A 19,233-nucleotide genomic window follows, 5' to 3' on the forward strand; every position below is an offset into this window, starting at 1 on the left:
TAAGTTATCCTGTAATTGTGTAACTTGCAGTAAGGAGAAAAAACGGCATGCCTCTACAACAAGTATTACCACACGTTAAGATAGGATACACCATACAGGATTTTCATTCTATGATATGGTGAGTGAGAGAGAAAGATGAGGCGCTTATCCACTATTTGTGTTTCTGTCCGCCTTGTACCAAATTCCTTGGAGTGTGTAAACTTGACTTCACTATTGTTCACCAGACACTAAGCTAGAGCTTGATAGCATGTAGGCATGAGTATTTCCAAAGTGCCCTCCCCTTCCCCTCGTCCTTACCCTCCCCGCACAATTAGAGGTGGTGTTGTTTAGCTTAATGCAAGCATTAGGGCCAAAGGGGAAGGAAGTTCAAGTCAGTGATAATAATGTCCAAATATAATAAAAGTATCCACACTTAGCTGCTCATCGGATGCCTGGACCAACTACAATGAAATGGTTGAAAGCCCCAAAATTGACCAAGACTTGGCTACAAACAGTTCCTCTTAAGTGGGTAAGGTACAAACACTCCCTCTTAAGTGGGTAAATGATTAGGACAACAGACACCAGAACTAGACTTGCAATAGTGAGAGCTGGAATAAGTGTACTCGTGAGGGATTGACCTGTTTTAAAGAAATTCACCCTCACAAAGGAGGTGGCTTGGACCACAAGCTTTTTTTTTGACTCGTAATTTCAACCATAGGGGACACTTATCCCTTTGATTGATCAAAGCATCACTTGCACTTGGCTAGATATAGATGCTTGCTTACATCATGGCTTGTGTCCAATAGTTGCTTACTAAGCATGATGACATGATAAGTAAGGATGCTGACATGGCTGGTGTACATTTAATAATACCGGTATCAAGTGACACATGTTACATGAGAAGTTGTAACGTTTGAGAGCTCACTGCTTGATGTGAATCTGCATGTGAAACACTACACAAAAAATGGATTAGTCCAAGACCACTCAAGTAGGGGATTGGAAGCTCACTACCCAGCCATTGCTCCATCCAGGAGCATCCCGGAGCTTGAGGCTAGAAGAACATTTGACCCCGACTCCTCATTCTTGTCTACTCAATTAATGTTGTAAACCCATCATCAGAGCCACTAATTATTGCATTAGCCTGATCTCGTTATTAAAGCTAAACTAAGTTAGTCTTTTTGGGGACATAACAGCAGGACTTTCATTTTTTGCAAAGACATTTTTTAAAAGTATTCAGGAGTCTATACTGCCTTGCTGCATACTTCTCTTGGTGTGTGTTTTAACAGCAGTTAGTGCTCTATTTGCTTGGCCAATTGCATGGTTAGGTCTTATGAGATGCTTTTTATAGTTTCAATATTTTGTCTTTGCAGACAATCTAGCAGCCAATTTTAGTCGGGAGTTGGCAGACTACATTATATATATCATAGATGTTGCTGGTGGTGATAAGATTCCTCGCAAAGGAGGCCCAGGAATCACTCAGGCGGACCTTCTTGTGAGATCACCAACTTTTTTAACAACTCATGACAACTCAAGTGGGGTTGTACATCGAGGCACCCATCCTTACGCAAACCCTTAATTTCTTTCAAAAGACTGATGATACTTCCCTGTGTATGTGTATGACAGGTGATCAATAAGACTGATTTGGCAGAGGCAGTGGGTGCTAATCTGAAAGTGATGGAACAAGATGCTCTCAAAATGCGAGATGGAGGGCCTTTTATATTTGCCCAGGTATAGATTGATCGTTGAATCATGACCCATCATTGTTGCTCCTTTTGATAATGGCGAGCAAGAGGGGTAGGATTATCAATAGGGCCTCGGGCCTAAATAAGTGAGGGTGTGCAATTAACTGATTGCAGAGCCACATTGTGTGGATCTGAATCTAGTCTAGCCCATAAGGTGGATTTATGACTGCTGAACCCCCTCGTAGTTTCTGGGTATGGTATGGCTGTGGCTGGAGGTGTGGTGCTTGTGACTTACCACACTTGGGAGTGCTCTGGAGCAGTCAGGCGTGTAGTTGGGTTGGCGAATCTCTCAACAGTTTTGTTCTTTATGCATACTCTGTGCGTGAGTGTGTGCGCGCGCGTGTGTGCATGTGTGTGTGTGGAGCTCTGGATGTAGGTCGGTCTTATGAGGGGTCACCTCTATTGTGGAAAGCACTTAGCATAGTTGTATTCCGTACTCGTACTTGAACCCCACAATCCACTTTGTGTACTGTACAGAGCAAACCATATGCCGTAGAAGATGCACAAGCTTGTATAACAACTTTTGGAGGTCTTGTTCGTCCTAGACCTTATTAAGCAACTCATATGTCTCGTCCATGTATCCTATATGTATTCCCGTGCACGCTGTAATCAATACTTTATGTACTTGTATTGTATTGTCTCTATGGTACCTATCATTTGTAACCTTGGCTCCTAGAAATCTTGTAGGATGCCATGAGCTCTTTCTTCTTTGGTCTATCTTGTTGTGCTCACTAAACTTATCATTGTATTCAAAAGATAGCATAGTTGTATTAAAAAGCAAAGAAATTCACTTAAGCCTGGAGATGTTTGTTTTGTAGGTAAAACATGGTGTTGGAGTGCCAGAGATTGTGCAACATGTTTTGGCAGTTTGGGAGGAAGCGACTGGTGGGAAAAAGAAGGTTTAGCTTGTAAGCTTTTTATGCTCCAAGGCTAGTTAGCATAACAATCAATAAATCTTGAGGGATTGAGGGTTTTACCTTAAGCCACTATGCTGTGTGTGACTTGAGCATTCGGTGAATGCCTATTAAACTGAAAATCTAAGTACTAGTTGTAGCTTGTTGCTTTTTGTTTTTTAATACTGAATACATATGCTTTATGACAGTTTTATAAATTTCACATTAGCATGAAGACTCAAATAAGATACATTTAGTTTTCAAAACTTTGATTAACCTCCGGAGAGTGATAGAAACTCAGTTCGTTGGTTTTATAAAGCATGTTCTTTTGGACTAACCTTATACAAACCTGCACCTACTCTTGGGCACTGATGACGTGAGTAGGGATGTCATAGCTTATTGTCCACGCTATGCATGATAGAGTTGATGAAACTACACTTCATGTTTGGCCAGACATTGGAGTTGATGGTTGCACTTTTGAGTCGAAATCTTTTTTAAAGTTTTTAGCTTAATGTTTGGTTCTAGCTCTTAGTGCTTTAGGTCTAGAGTGTACAGTTCTCTGTTTTGCTATTTTGTTTTTTGTTTGTTTTTTGTTTTTGGTTTTAGTCTTAATTAAAAGTCTTCGTTTGATATTATCTTTTGATTTCGTCTCCTTAGTAGCTAGGTTTGTTAGTTTATTTATTTTTAATCTTTCAAATGCTTTGTTTTTTTCTTTGTTCTTCTTCACTATTATTTCTTCCTCAAATCTCTCAATTTTTAAGTTCAGATTTTTCTGACCTTGTGAAGGTATATATTTTAATTATCTACTTCGCTATAATCTGTGATGGTGCTATACGAAGGGATTAGAATGTCTGAGCTTTACCATATATGTTTTAAGAGGACCTCTTAACCAGTTTAACCCTGAGGTATGCAAATAAATTAATTGGCTAGCTCACCATTTCGGAGCACCCACGAGCATGAGGCTAGACCAACACCATGCGAGAATTTCTTATCCATGTTTTGACATCCCATAACCAGCCTAGGACCTACCTCTCAGGTATCAGTATTGAGCTTGGTAAAGAGTTCTTCTAGGTCATGTCTCCCCATAGGTTCTCGGAGTTATAAATTACCATTAGTGAGCTCTCTATTATTATTCACTCCTTATAACTAACCAATACTTACTAAGTGTTCAAAGCCAGCATTAGTGCCACTACATCATTCAAGCCAAAGTATGAATGTCTTTTAGGAACATATTATTAAATGCATTCACCATGCCAAGATGGTACACATGTCTTTATTGTTTCAAGTGCTTGCAATAAGGAATCAATTGTCATACGAAGACAAAGCTAACATGTGTTCTTATGAAACAAAACCTTTGGTTTGTTGGGGCTCAAGACCATTGATGTTGATAGTGTGTTGCATAACTGTTATGTACTTGATGCTAATTGCAATGGGGCCTAATTTGTGGTTAGGGAACCTTGATGATTAGTGTAGCAAGTTATGATTATTAGGGTTATTTGGGTTAAGGTTTATAAGTGTTATCCCATAAGTTATAGCTTTTTATGTGTCAACAACTATTTGTAGGTTAATTGAGGCTATATAAGTGGGGTGGGCCTAATGTGTGGATAGACTGTGCTGTTTTGTATCCTTTTGGTGTGGTTGGATGGTGGGGGGACCTGCGCTTGGGCTTGGGACATGGCCCGTGGAAGCCTTAGCCCAAGGGCTCGGGGGTGGTGTATGGATTTTGACATACGGTTGGGAGGTGGGCTAGCTTGCACCCTTTTGTATTGGTACTAATCTTGTTGTTTGTGCTTGAAGATCTTGGGGGATCTTACAGTAGCCTTTTCCACTCAGCTTGCAAAAGTGCATTAAATGCCTTTAGTAGAGGTGATCTATGTTGTGGAGGTATCCTTGAGGTACCCTAGCTCTTTTGTAAGATACAGGGTCTTCCAATAGTTTGAAGGTATTTAAAACTGTAACCTCCCAAAGCTTAGAAATTTGAAACCTGTAACTGAAGAATTTGCAGGTATTTTTAATATTTAAGAGGTGCAAGATACACACAACCTTGGTTTTTTTCACTTTGCTGCACCATCCTTTCTCGCACATACAACCTTGTTAAGAGAATATATTACAATTCGACTAGAGATGAAGTTATTTAATGCAAAAACTTGACGGATGCTTAGTGCAAGAGAGGTAGGAGAGTGCTTATAAGATAGAGGCAGAGCCCATGTCGAATTGCAGCCTGATTTGTCTCTTTGCCCAGTCTACCATGAATATACCTATGCAGGTAGGGGAGGATTTGAGGACCCAAGACTGAGCAGCAAGCTTATGTTTGCCATGCAATTGGCTTTGAATCTAGCAGTGATGGAACAATTATGAACGCGTGGCACACCTTGATTATGTAGGGGAGGATTTGAGGACCCAAGAGTGAGTGGTAAGTGATGTTTGCCATGCAATTGGTGTACACTTGAAGAGAAGTTTTTCTACATTGATAGACCTTCTAAATCAAAGAGATTTGTTTCCATAATTATAGACTCCATTTACTTTGAGTAGTTTTATGTCATTACAACATTCATGACATATTCACATATTCTGATGTATTTTTTAAATGAAAATAAAGCATGTGTGTTTGGAGGGGGTGTTTTGTTGGGGGATTCCTATTGCGACAATGAGGCCATTTGTAAGTTTCATAGCCATTCTAATTCATGGGTCATATGGTGCATCAAGGAATTAGAATTCCTCAAAATTGATTGGGGCGTATCTATTAGATTATTTTGCAACAAGTGCATGGATTGCGACTTGTTTGTCTTGTAATAATGAAAGTGTCATGTCCCACATAACCCTATCAATGTTTCAACTTTCACACACACACACACACACACACACTCTCAATCATTTAGAACTACATTACCATTGAGAGAAGATTTATTGCTCAATCATTTAGCACTACATTACCATTGAGAAGGTGACATCAAAGAATCTCATGAGAGAGCTGATAACAAGTCAACTCAAGTTCAGTCTCTTAGTTAAATAATAGGAATTGAACAAGGTAAAATCCAAGGCCAAGTACAAACCTAAAAGCCAAAGAAGTAAGAGGATGCAAAAGACCTTCAGCATGTGCTAAGCCATCTAAATACTTACCTAGGCAATACATAGATAGCCTATGGGTGAGCTCAAATAATGATGGAGAAACATTTCATGATTGATCCGCTAGTGCTAGGTAAATGAATTTAGCCAAACCAAGGAAAGATCCAAAACTTCACATTGCCAAGGATTTGAGTGTAGAATATGAGAGGTCTCTAGAACTCTAGAACTCTTGCAAAGGTATTAATACACACATTTTCCTTAGTGCAAGGGATGCATCCAAGAAAAAAGACCCAAAATTTTACATTGCCAAGGATTTGAGCGATGAATATGAGAGGTCTCCATTAGAATTCTTGCAAAAATATCAATACACACATTTTCCATGGTCCCATGGGTGCATCAAGAGGTGGATCTGTTTATTTTATATTTAAAGATTATATTACTATTCTTTTAAAATAGATTTTTTTATCATTATCGATAAATATTAGTTTTAAATTAAGATAGTAAAACTTATTTTGAATTTATTTTACTGAATAACATATACTAATGTTTTAAATGAATTATGACTAATTGATAATATATGTGAGGTTTATAAGATATCAAAATGAAAAAAAGTGAATGTAAAATAGTAAATAAATCATTAATCTATTAATGTTGCAGGTTTGCAAAGGTTTTCTTGGGAAATGTTGGAGCAACTTCTATTGAAGTTCCTTTCATGGATGGAAAGGCCGTGGGTTCGCATAAAACGCTACAACAAAAGCTTAATTGTAATTATGATGTGGTGTTAGGGGCATTGGTTGAAATGGATGGGATTTATCGAGTTCTTTGTTCAACCCTTGTTTATACAAGGTGTAACGCTCCCATTCACACAATACCCAATAAAGAATAATAAGAGAAGATTTGACGAAGCAGAAGAGAGAATAAAGTCTTTGATTATATCTGTCTTTCATACAATAGATAACAAGAGGAGGACTCTTGTGTAGGGCTTGAACCTCTCGTCCACCCCTGAGCAATCAGTCTTTCATGTACATGTATCTCAATCTCAATCTCAATCACAATCTCAATCTCAATCTGAATCTCAATCACAATCTCAAAGGTATACCTCAAGGGAAAGAGAATCTTTGAAGCTGAAGAAGATGCAGCACCACAGGGTCTCCTTTGCAACAACATAAATTCAAGTTAGTTTCGGTAAATTGTCCATAACTCGGTCGTGCGTTCTCCAAATCTAAAACTTCAAAACAGAAAAGTTAATCATTGCATCGTTTCTGATAAGGCATCATAGGTGCTTTTCTTGAAATCGTTGTCTATTGGAAGATATAATCAAAACTCTTTTATTAGCTCAGCTTTTACTTTTCTATTTTTAGAAGCATTTTTCCTTACTTTACTCAATCTTACACATATCCACATAGTTATAACATAAATAATTATAATGAATTTCGATATCTTCTTTCTCTATCTATTGATTTTAAAAATTAGATGGATAAAATAGAGCCTCACAGACTCCCCTATCTTAAGAAGCTCTGTCCCTAGCACTTAAGTGGGAAACAAAATATGGAAAATATATGGTCTATTACACAAGGATTGACAATGAGAAACATTTCATACTTGAATGTAGTTTATTTTCTTGCTTTTTAGCAAGAGTAGATCAAAGCAACCCAGAGTCTTCTAGTTCACACTACAACACCGATGTGACACAACAAAATGGTGGTTTCAAATCTTTAAAATGAGTAGTACTCCCTATTTTTTCCTATAATAAAGTGAAACTTGTGACTTTTTATGCCATAGAAATTTTGATAGAGGGATATTCTATCACAAAAAGTAATTGATAAAGAAGACAAGAATCATCATGCGATAAAAACATTGTCCTGGATATTGAAGCAGAGACTATATTTCAAGAACGAGTGTTAGCATTGCAAATAATTCGGACTCTTCCCCGTATTGATCTCCTCAGAAAGTTATTGGAAGAATGTGAATACAAGGATAAATTGACTGATCTACCCAAGCTTGGTACTTATAATGTGACGTTCACCCATGACCTTGGTACTCATATTTTGGATACCATGCATTCAAGAAGACGCTCAAAATGTATAAACAAAAAAAATCATATAGAACAATAAGAAAAAAGTACTCAAATCGCTTTGCTTATCGAATACTAGCTACCATGTAAGTTCTCTCGCACTATCTATGTGCAGTCTCGGTCTCCAGCTATAATGTAAGTTACTTAGTAATATGCTCTAGATATGAGTACGTAACCTTCTCCAGTATTATAGTTGTGAGCCTTGCATTCATGTGTTGTAATAGTCATTTTGAGGAAATATAGCAACATTTTTTTCTTCAAAAAAAAAACTCAGCATTGGTAATTAAAACACACCTCTACTAAAATGGTGGTAATTAGCTTCACTATTTAGATGGTAACCATTAGCAATAACCTTCTCTACTACTACAATGGTGATAACTAGCCTCACTATTTACCTGGTTACTACCATTAGCATGCAATAACCTTCTCCACTTCTATAGTGTGTTGTAAACAAGTAGTTACATTTGGTATTTATAGGTGTAGTAGAGCTCTTCAACATTGTCCTAATAGCTATAGGTGCTCTGGGTACTTATTATTACAACTAACATGCAACTAGAAATTGGTAAGTAAATGTCAATATGCACTTGTAATTATTAGAGTAGCAAATCTTTCTTAATTAGATGCAAGAAGGAATTACATATTCATGGACATACTATTGTACACAACTTCATACACTTCAGGGGGGGACAATGAATAGACCTTCCTACGTCCTTGGATTCACTCCATTGGAAAGTTGATGGCTCTCATACAGTGTGAGTAGAGTATCACTTATGGCTTCACATTAAGCACTTTATTTAAAAAGACATCCTTCATTTGCCCATACCTAAATACCTTTACTACATAGGAGCTTTGAGTAATGACACTCCCCCATGTATCATTAAGCGGTATAGTAGTGAGTTATTTTTCTTGCATGCACTTTAGTATATAGAAGTCACATTCTCCTTGTTTCCACTATCAATTGTAATAGCAAAGTTATCCCCAACACATAGAGCATCACTTAGTGTATCACAATGTCCTTCATATGCTGCATCATCAATAGCATCATCATTAGTAGAATAGAAGTTTCTCTTGTGTATCTTGAATCTTTGGTTCAACTGGAATGTTTACTTTTGGGCCAGTTGTTTCAAAATTCATTACCATCATGATGCTAGTGCATTCTAGGAATAATTCATCAATGGTTTTAGGCTACTTCACAATGCTGAGTGTATTTTATATCCCTATTATTAAATAACTTTGGGCATTTTAATTTCCTTACATATGACCATAGTACACGTCTCTCAAGGATGTGTGTTGAACTACATTACTTAATATCTCTCCCCATGCCTCATCTTCTAGATCATGTGTACGATGATTGAAATATTGCACAATATTAGTGAAAATTTTATGACGCTGCTCTATAGGGCTATAGGTGCAATTCCCATCTTGAATTTGTGCTAGCGTCTTCTTCAATTTCTGGCGATACGCATGCTACGCTTTGTTTCATATTCCTTAAAATAGCATCTCATTTACATGACAACCTACACTCAAATGAACCTCATTTGCAATGCCCATCCACTTCTAGACATTATGCCATAATCCATCCTTGGAGAAAGAGGGACAACTATGTATTCAATCTTGCTATTCCCTTTCAAGACATTGAGGTAGTATGAAAGTATCTTTCTCATCATTTCAAAACTTGGTGGAATTATTTTGAACAACCCATTTGGATGTTTCTTAGTTTCTTGAGCACCTCTATATATCACCTTGAACCATTTGACATCAAAGATGAATAGACTAAATGCTCTAAGTCCAATCTCAAGAATATCTTGAATAGATCTATAATACTCAAGATTATCCTCTATGACATTGGTATCATGTCTATAATCTCGACTTTCTTGCTCAAAAGTTGCCATCACACCACAATCAAATGTGTTTGTTTTAGAATCCACACGCTCCATGTGAAAGTGCCTCCCCTCTGACCATATTGCATTATATAGTTTGTAATAATATTAAAAAAAGCATGACATTTAGTATAGTGCATTAAATAAGGTACATAATGATTGAAGCATGAGACAAAGATGAAGAATATACTTACTTGAGGGTCACATTCTCGTGTATACTCATGCTCTTCTATTGTGATCATCTCTCCATTTTTTATGCTCCATTCTCCTAGGGCCTCAACCACTTGATCAAATACTTCCAAATGTATCCTAGGATCACCATCTCGAGTGAACTTATGAGTTATCTTGGCTATCTAGTTAGCTTTCCCATGCTTTGTTGGCCCGTCTCACAGTGCTATGCTTTTTGCTACCACTCTTCCTAGGGCCTGTGCAAAAGCAACTTGGTCTGTGGGGGGTAGAGTTGATGTTGGCATAATTGAAGCAATGATATAAGTAGCTAGAGGTGCAACATGTGGCACTGCATGAGGATACATTAGTCTAAACCCTAGTAGGGGTAGTTGTGCTACATAAGGCATGTGCCCTATTGGCATCCCAATACGTGCTCTAGTCACGTGGTAATTAGTTATAGCTGGTCTCGTAGTGGCAAGCGTTGTTAGCACACTCATTCTAGGGAAGGGTTGTTTAATGGGTGCACCAGAATGATATGTGACCCCTCTAGGAATGGTAATACTAGATATGCCAAGCATGCAGGGGGCTCCATGTCTGAAGTGGTGTTGGATACCGTGAACTGTGGGCATGTGGCTTAGAGGCAATTCTCCATCAGTCATCATAGGTACCATTATTGATGTGATGTTATCCACTGGATGAGGCAATGTACTAGTATTGTCTTGGGCAGGTGCAGCTCTAGGATCTACTAAGGTGAAGCTTATGCTAGTCTGCCCTTGAGTCCCAGCAGCATGGCCTTGTGGGTTAGAAGATCTGTGGTATAGCCAAGTGATACTACAAAAGTAGGATCTCGTTCTAGGCTCACAAGAGGGGTCACCATTTCTCTCATTGTGGGAGTAATTGCTTTGGATGTCCCAACTTGCACCATAGGTCTTAGGATCCTTTCATGTTCAATGACTCTATATATACAATCGAAGAGATCCTGCAATCGTTGCTCCTCTATTGTAGCCCTAGAGATGGATTGGACAATCCCTTCCCAACCAACACCATAATTTTGGATGCGTCATGCTCCCAATCATTTGTGAGCAGATGTTGATCCATGATTTGCAAGCCTAGCTCTTTCCCTAAGGTAGACACAATGTTATTTCTTGTATCGAGCCTATCGAGCTTTACGTACACAGCTTTGGGACTCGTTTTGGGTGTATTGGACTACGAATCATTGTTGTGCCACTTCATTGAGGTCGGACCTCTGAGGTAGCTAGCTACACTACCAAAAAGACTGGTAGCTGGCTTGATTGGTGAGACCTGGTTAGGATTTTTACTTCTTGGGAGTGGGGATCCTTCTGTTGAGTTGAAATATGATTGATGATGTATCACTCGTCCCTACAGGTCCTTGTACAATGCTGCATTGGGTTCCCACCAAAGGTCCTCAACCCACTGTACGCTGGTACATATCTAGCTCGATAGATACACTATCATCTATATCAGCCACTAATTTATGCCCAGATTGTAGGTGTATGTGATTATAGGATGTAGGAACTTCCCAGATGCCCTTGATAATTTGGTTTTTTTTTAAATTTTTATAAATATTTTTTTTTGTAAAAATTTTGGATTGGCCAAAGTTTTTCTGAAACATGTCATTTGTGTTTCTTAACCTGTTTGGGGCCAGAAATAGTGTATTTTTTTTTGGGTGAGTCAAGCACTACAAGCGCTGGCTCCCATAGTAGGGGGCTCCTTAACTATGTAAAATTGTAAATTTTTCGGGTGTCACACAAGTTGCGCCAATGTGATTGCAATAGCCCAAAACATATATTAGGAAAGTTGGTGCGATCACTTTCCAAAAAAATTATATACTCATTTTCTTTTACCCTCGGAACTTTTACCTTTCCCCTCTTACCTTTTCACTTTTTTATTTTTTATTTTTAACTTTTTTGCTTTTTTTAATCTTTTTACTTTTTTCTTTTCACTTTTTTTGTTTATTGTTTACGATTTTATTTTTAGGTTTCACTGAAAAGGGGTTTTCCTAGAATCTTTCACTTAAAGCCAACACACATTAAATGCATCCAGCCACACAAAATAGACTTTTGGACGTGTAGAATGGGTGTTCACATGCCAACGGAAGATGTATAGGAGGCTTGATCCCCAAATGCTTGCCTCTCACACAAGCTATCGAGGAGAGGAATGAAGAGAGAGTGAGGGTTGAAGAAAACCTACACTACCTAACACCCTAAATTAATGAAATGAAAACTTGAATAAGAAAGCACACATAGCAATATATTAAAGCTTACACACAACTATACACATCCCTTGATACAACCCTCTCTCCAACACCATGATTAATCCCAAGGATAACGTTAAGGGCTTAATCACTCATATAGTTCTGTCACCATTCCTCCACTTGCAAGGAATCCAAGAAAGTATGGTTACACTCTCCCGCTCTCCCTCCAAGCAAGAGGAAACCCTCAACCACACCAAATGCCCTCTTGCAACACAACCTCACACCTCTTATACTAGCTACATGGCTAGAAAAAAAACTTTCACCACCCTTTAAAATACAAAATCTCACATAAGGATTGATAAAAGGGCAAGGGGAACAAGAGGAGACTTTGCACAAGAGCAAGTTCACACTCTCAATCAAGGACAAGACACAAAAGTACTTGGCCTCCATGTCTGTTTGTGATTTCTTAGCTACAGATGGGGATGGGGCTGAGGTTGAGGCGGGGTTGGGGTTGGGGTTAAGGTTGGGGATGGTGCTTAGGTTGAGACGGGGGTTGGGGTTGGGGTTGAGGTTCAGGTTCAGGTTCAGGTTGGGGCTTCGGTTTGTGCAGTGGAGATGAGGCATGGAGGTGGCAATTTGACGGCCCGCGGCGACGCTGGAGGCGTAGGAGGCGGTGGCGCTGTGGAGGCGGAGAGATGGAGGTGGAGGGCGATGTGGATGGAGATGGAGGTGGAGGTGGAGGCGGTCCAGGCGGTCATGATCTCCCCCCTTGCCCCCGTTGCTCCGGCCACTCCAAGCACTCGGCAGAACCGGGGATGGTCGATGGGGGGCTGAGGTTGAGGTGGGGGCTGGGTTTGGGGTTGCACCTCATCCTCCAACTAGTGTGGGGATTGGGTGAGTTATAAATGTTCAATAAAGGGTTGGTGAGAGGACGTTACACCTTCCCAGTTAGATTTATGTGGTGGCAGCATAGGCCTACTCTCTTTTAGGGCCACACCTTGCATAGGGTTTTTTGTGTGCAAGCCATGAATCAAAATGATGATAAACACGAAATGAACAAAATGAGGGAAAGTTTTGTTAATAAAGTCAATTTTTAATGAAATATGTTAATCCTAAAAACTGAGGAGGCTATTGAGTAAGAGGATCAATGGATATATTGATTCCTCTACCCAAAGATTAACATCTTTTTTACCTGCATCTCTTTGGTGTTGCATGATTGTTTGTTGCATTATGCTTACTTTTGTCCTCTGGTCTAAAGGTGGATACTCAACGTCTAATTGAAAGTGTATATCTCTTTTCATGTTCCTTCCTGCATCCTATATAAAAAATATACAAAAAATTTACAAGAAAATGTATAATACAAAAATTTAACCATTGAATCTTAATTTAAAAAATGACATTAGTTCTTAAATATCAAACCAAATAAATATAACATATTAAAAGTTAGCTTAACATAGTAGTAAATAATAATAGTAACAATAACAACATATTAAATCATAATAATAAGAAAATAAATTAAGGCATAACATCAAGCTTAACTATAACACATTTTAAGAAATTTAACATAACATTTTACATATCATTGAATCATCTCAGAAAAGCACAGTATAATATTAAACTTATATATTGTACCCTTACATTAAACATTAATTAAAAACAAAACTATATTAGAAAACCATAACAAGATATTAGAACATTAAAAAGATAAAGCCTCCGTAGATTTCTTCTCCCTTGAAGTTGCAACACAATGGATATCTCTAAACAAAAAGATTAAAACTGAGTTTTTGATTCCAACAAAATGGCACCAAAAATCAAGTCTACATGTAGGTTGGGGATAGGGTTTTGAGTCAGAGTCTTGTGGTGGCGACGTAGGCCTATTCTGTTTTGGGTGTCACACCTTGCGTAGGATTTTCTTTATGTAAGCCATGAATCAAAACGATGATAAACAAGAAATGAACAAAATGAGGGAAACTTCTATTAATATAGTCAATTTTTAATAAAAGATCTTAATCCTAAAAATTGAGGAGGCTATTGAGTAAGAGGATCAAGTGGATATAGTGATCCCTCGACCCAAAGATCAATATGTTTTTTACCTACATCTCTTTGGTGTTGCATCACTATTTGTTGCACTATACTTGATTATGTCCTCTTGTGTGAAGGTGCATACTTAACATCTAATTGAAAGTGTACATCTCTTTTCCTATTCTATCTTGCATCCTATATTAAAAATATAGACAATTAGCCATAAAACTTATAATACAAAAATTCAACCATTCAATCTTAATAAAACAACATGACATTATTTCTTAAATATCAAACGCGATAAATATAGCATATTAAAATTTAACGTAATAGAGAAATAAAACATAACAATAACAATATATTAAATCATAATATTAAGCACACCAATTAAAGCATAACATCAACCTTAACTATAACACATTTTAAGAAATTTAACATAACATTGAATCATCTTAGTAAAATAGAGTATAATTTCAAGCTTAAATATTATACCATTACATTAAACATTTACTAAAAAGAAAACTAAATTAGAAAATCATAACCAGATATCAAAACATGAAAAAAATAAAACCTCAATAGTTTTCTTTTGTTTTGAAGTTGCAGCAGAATGGATATTGCAAAATCACAGTTTATTGAAGGGAAAGTTGAGTTTTTGTTGCCAACCAAATGGCACCTAAAGTCAACACACCCTTCTCATAATTAATCTTGTACTCTACATCATGTTTTCTAAATGGTATTATGATTGAAAAGATTAGTGCCATTAATGTGGGAATGAAGGAAAAGGAAGGGACGATAAAAAAAATAGCGACAAGCTACACAAATTGAAGGCCAGTCACATAGATTAAAATTTCTCCTCTACAAAGGAGGGAAACTCAAAACAATTGGGGAATCCCTCATAACCCAACAAAAAATAATCTTAAAAACATAATGGTTAACTAAAAACATATAGACTAAGTCTCAAAAGACTTGTAAACTGAATAGAAATTGGGAAAAATGTACACACACTCTTTAGGCCCTAATCTAGGCGTGGATAAATAATAATTCTAAAATCTAAAGTCTACATGAAGATATACAAAATTTCTTATTTAAAATGTAAAAAGAGCTTAAATCCATCAAATTTGATGAAAGTTGAAAGGAAAAAGCCAGCAGGTTAATCAAGAGAGTCACATTAACAAGCTGCATGTTTTGAATTCAACTAAGAAAATACTTTTTATTATCTTCAAAATATGTTCCCAATCTTACACAAAGATATTGTCAGAATAAAAAAAAGCCAACAGGTTAATCAAGAGAGTCACATTAACAAGCTGCATGTTTTGAATTCAACTAAAAAAATACTTTTTATTATCTTCAAAATATGGTCCCAATCTTACACAAAGATATTGTCAGAATAAAAAAATTTGGTCCCAATCTTAAACAAAGGTATTGTGAGAATTAAAAAAATTGGTCCCAATCTTAAAGACAAAGATATTGTCATAAAATAAAAAAATAGATGAATCTATTTTGTAATATACCCAAAATGTGATCTTTAAATCCTAAAAGAAGAGAGAGAAAGCTAATATTTAATAGTTTTTTTTTTTGCACTTTCTCTTTATTTATGGAAGACAGAGAGCTCTTACATGGCCCCTTTTTGAGTTCATATTTTTCTTAATGAAGTTTCTCACTTTGGGTCGGGAGGAAAATCTTCCTTCAATGCGTGCTTTGCAGGTGTATATTTTTCTCTTTGCATTAATCTAATTTATCTTATATTTTACTATTCTCTTAAATATAACTTGATCTTATATTTTATTATCTCTTTAGAGGGAGTTTGCTGGTCTTCCCCAAGAAAGGAAGAATATGAATATATGGGTAAGCACCTCAGAGGGGGGGTGCACTACTAAGAAATCCTATGTATCACATGCATTCATGGGGTATTTAATAAACCCCTTACCTGTGAAAATGACTCCTTTTTCTTTATGGACTTACGGGTTTTGTTTCAAATTCGATTTTAAAAACCCTTTTTGTAAATGTATTTCTATAAATTTACCTTAAAATTTTAAAATAAAAAATCCCATTAATTGAACTCATGTGGTATACATACATATTTGTAGGTTAGCCCCCCCCGAGGTAAGCACCCCCCCAAAAGTAATTGTTGGCATGGATGCACATGCGAGGTGTTTCCTTGAATGAGTCCATTTTGGAAACTACCACCCGCTAATGAGGTAAGTAATATATAAGCCTTTTTCTTATTTATATATTCTCTTTTACTATTTAATACTTATCTTATTCATGTATGCATGTTTGTAGAAGAGTGAAGATGATCCGATCAATGCACATGAAGAAGACCATGAAGATAAAGAAATTGATTTTGAAGATGAGGATGATGATTAGTCATCCCTTTAATTTTATTTTTCATATGACTAAAGCACTTATCAATATTTTGTATATGACTAAAGCCCTTATCAATATTTTGTAATTGTTTGAAGTTGGTTGAATATATATTTTTGTTAATGTTTTTGTCCAATTCTTTTTACTATCTCTTTATTTCAAGCAAAATGTAAGACAGAAACTTTTTTTCAAGCAAAATGTAAGACATAAACTTTTTTTAAAAAGCTATGGAAGACTGGAGAATTCTGAGAACTTCCTTGTTTGTGCGAGCTTTTTTTACAAGTTTATTTTAAGTGCTAAGCAGTGTTTATAATAGCAAATTAACACTGCCCAACAGTGAAATTTTGATGCTGAGTAGTCCTCCCGCTTGCAGAGTAAATATAGTAGCATCAATAGCAGCAAAATGACTCCAACATTTTACAAGGCTTGTAGTTATATATAACGCTACTATACTATCATTCTATTGTAGTGAAGCTCCTTTTTTTCTTGTGCCAATGTGTCACATGCTATTTTCTATTAGTCTCTCTACTTAATCAAGTGTTGTCTTTCTTTCCTATTATTCCTTGAGTGATCTACCTTACATGCAAGGAACTAAAGAAAGAATCATTACACTCTCCCGATCTTCCTCCAAGCAAGATGCAAAACCTCAAGCACACAAATCTCCCTCTTGCAACACAACCTTACACAAATCTCTCTCTTGCAACACAACCTTACACCTCTTAACTAGCTACATGGCAAGAAGAAGAGAGAAATGATCTTTCACGACCACCACCGAGCTATCTCACTCACACTCACTCTCATGAAAATCTCACACTCACACTCGCACACACACTCTCACTCGCACTCTCAACCTCTTCTTCGATTTTCTGTGTATTCCTCACCTTCACGACGTTGAAAGCCAAAAGTATCCCTTTCTCAAGTTTTCTCGATCCGCGTGCCATTTTTTTGTTGATGTCACCTTTTTTGAAAAAGCGTGTTCGGGAAGCTTTCTTCACATGCGGTCATCATTTCCATGACATTACGTTTTTTTAAGAAACACTAGGAAAAAATCCCTTTTTACATGGTGTGCCATTTGCGTCTCGGTGATCCGATGAGGATTCTCAATAGCTCATCTCGAACATTCCATCCTCCTCTTCGATTTTGTATCTCCTTTGTCTAAGGCTAAATCTTTATTCTTGACCTCCGTTTAGGACCTGCAATGTCGACAGGAAAATCTAGGCACATTTTTAGCACAAAACCACTCAAAACCCACTTTTGAGTCACCAAACGGATGTGAAATAAAATGAATCACTCGAGCGCAAAGTTGTTCTATGTACAAAATGGAAAAACTCTCTCCTACAAAGCTTCTCCTAATTCCATCTCTAACCTAATCAAAACTCACCCACAAAAATGGCAACTACCTGAAAATGACCAAAACCAAAAATTTCCTGCAGCACAAAATTTTGTCAAAACACATTAGATGCCCTAACAAAATATAATGAGCATACCAAGTCTATGATCTTATCCCAACTTGTGAAGACCTAATATTCTTGTTGTAAAGTTACTTCTCACAAAGACAAATGGATAGCTAGCATGTAAGCATATATAGGCACAAAGATAGTTTTTGTGCAAATGTGAATAAAGGCATTAGTAGGCATGATCATTAGAGTACTTTGACATGAAGATTACTCACATTACTAAATTCTAGAACTTTCTAACATTAAAGTGAGTTCAAGACATCCCCACATCTCTCAGCCAAACGATGAGGCTTTATGGGGCCTTTAGGGATTATACACCCTCAAATTAGACCAATATGAGACCCAAAGTGTCTGCACCATTTATACCCACGAGTAGTATGGTTGTTCCTTCACCAAGATTGGTTGCCATATCTCAACCAACACCTATATCTATTCCACATGTACATGAAGTTTTGTTAAACCATGTGGTACCTCGTATGCCATCCATGGCCCCTCTTGGGACAAGAAATACCAATCTCTCTTGGTATGCCACCTTTTGTAGAATCTATGGATTGAGGTTTGAGGATAGGAATAACACATGTTGCTCCTAGAGAACCTCGAGAACAACATAGTTAAAAGCTCAAGGTTTTCAGAGATACACAAGTACGATGGCACAAAATATGCTTAGGACCACATGGAAGTTTTTGAGAAAATGTGTAAAGGAAAAGGTGTTTGTGATAAACCTACAAAAATATTAGGTTTTGGCTTGACTTTAGATGGATTTGGATGTTGGTTCCAAACCCCAAATCCTCTTACAAGACTTCATATGTTACCTTGAAAAATACTTTAAGGCTGAAATTCTCAAAGTCTACCTAACACGACCTCTCTAATGTGGATGTTGTGAGGCGGCTGCTCTGAGACTATACACGATATTTGTGAGGCGACTACTGTGAGTGCAAGGGAGGGAAAATTCAATTGAAATAAAGAGAGCACCACACCTAGGGAAATAATCCCCTTTCAAATTCAATTGTAGTCCCAAGAAAAAGGTCTCTCCCATGTATTGTTTCGGTTTTCTATTTTTTGCTAGAGTTTGTTGGTTGCTGTGAGTTGCACATAATTATCTCTTGTTTGGCAAGTCATGGTTTTCTTTGTGAGCTATCTATGTCAATGAAACTAATGCTATCATTTGTGAGCTTAATCCATGAGAATCTAAGGCTTATTTGGCCATTTTGTTCAATCGTGCTTAGTGCGATTGAACGACACAACTAGATAAGCCCTGGTTTCAGTATGGAAGAGCACCCATATGGAAGCTTAATACGTGAGAATGCAAGGCTGTGCTTTGGGAGCTTTGGCCATGAGAATCCAAGGCTTATCTAGTCGTGCTTTCCAAGGTT

At 37.2% G+C, this 19,233-nt stretch overlaps 1 protein-coding gene across 1 annotated transcript in view; it reads left to right on the plus strand.

Moving 5' to 3' along the window:
- LOC147626567 (urease accessory protein G-like) overlaps positions 1 to 2,857 on the plus strand; it is a 41,905-nt gene extending 39,048 nt beyond the window's left edge. The window contains exons 5-7 of the mRNA XM_086816623.1: positions 1,350 to 1,471; positions 1,603 to 1,707; positions 2,540 to 2,857. Coding sequence (XP_086672749.1) covers positions 1,350 to 1,471; positions 1,603 to 1,707; positions 2,540 to 2,626 — 314 coding nt within the window. The 3' untranslated portion in view covers positions 2,627 to 2,857. The remainder of the gene's footprint in view (positions 1 to 1,349; positions 1,472 to 1,602; positions 1,708 to 2,539) is intronic.
- The last annotated feature ends 16,376 nt before the right edge of the window (positions 2,858 to 19,233 follow it).

Source organism: Cibotium barometz, chromosome 22, assembly GCF_041138505.1.
Source record: "Cibotium barometz isolate CiBa-2024 chromosome 22, ASM4113850v1, whole genome shotgun sequence".
In the NCBI taxonomy this organism is placed as follows: Eukaryota; Viridiplantae; Streptophyta; class Polypodiopsida; order Cyatheales; family Cibotiaceae; genus Cibotium; species Cibotium barometz.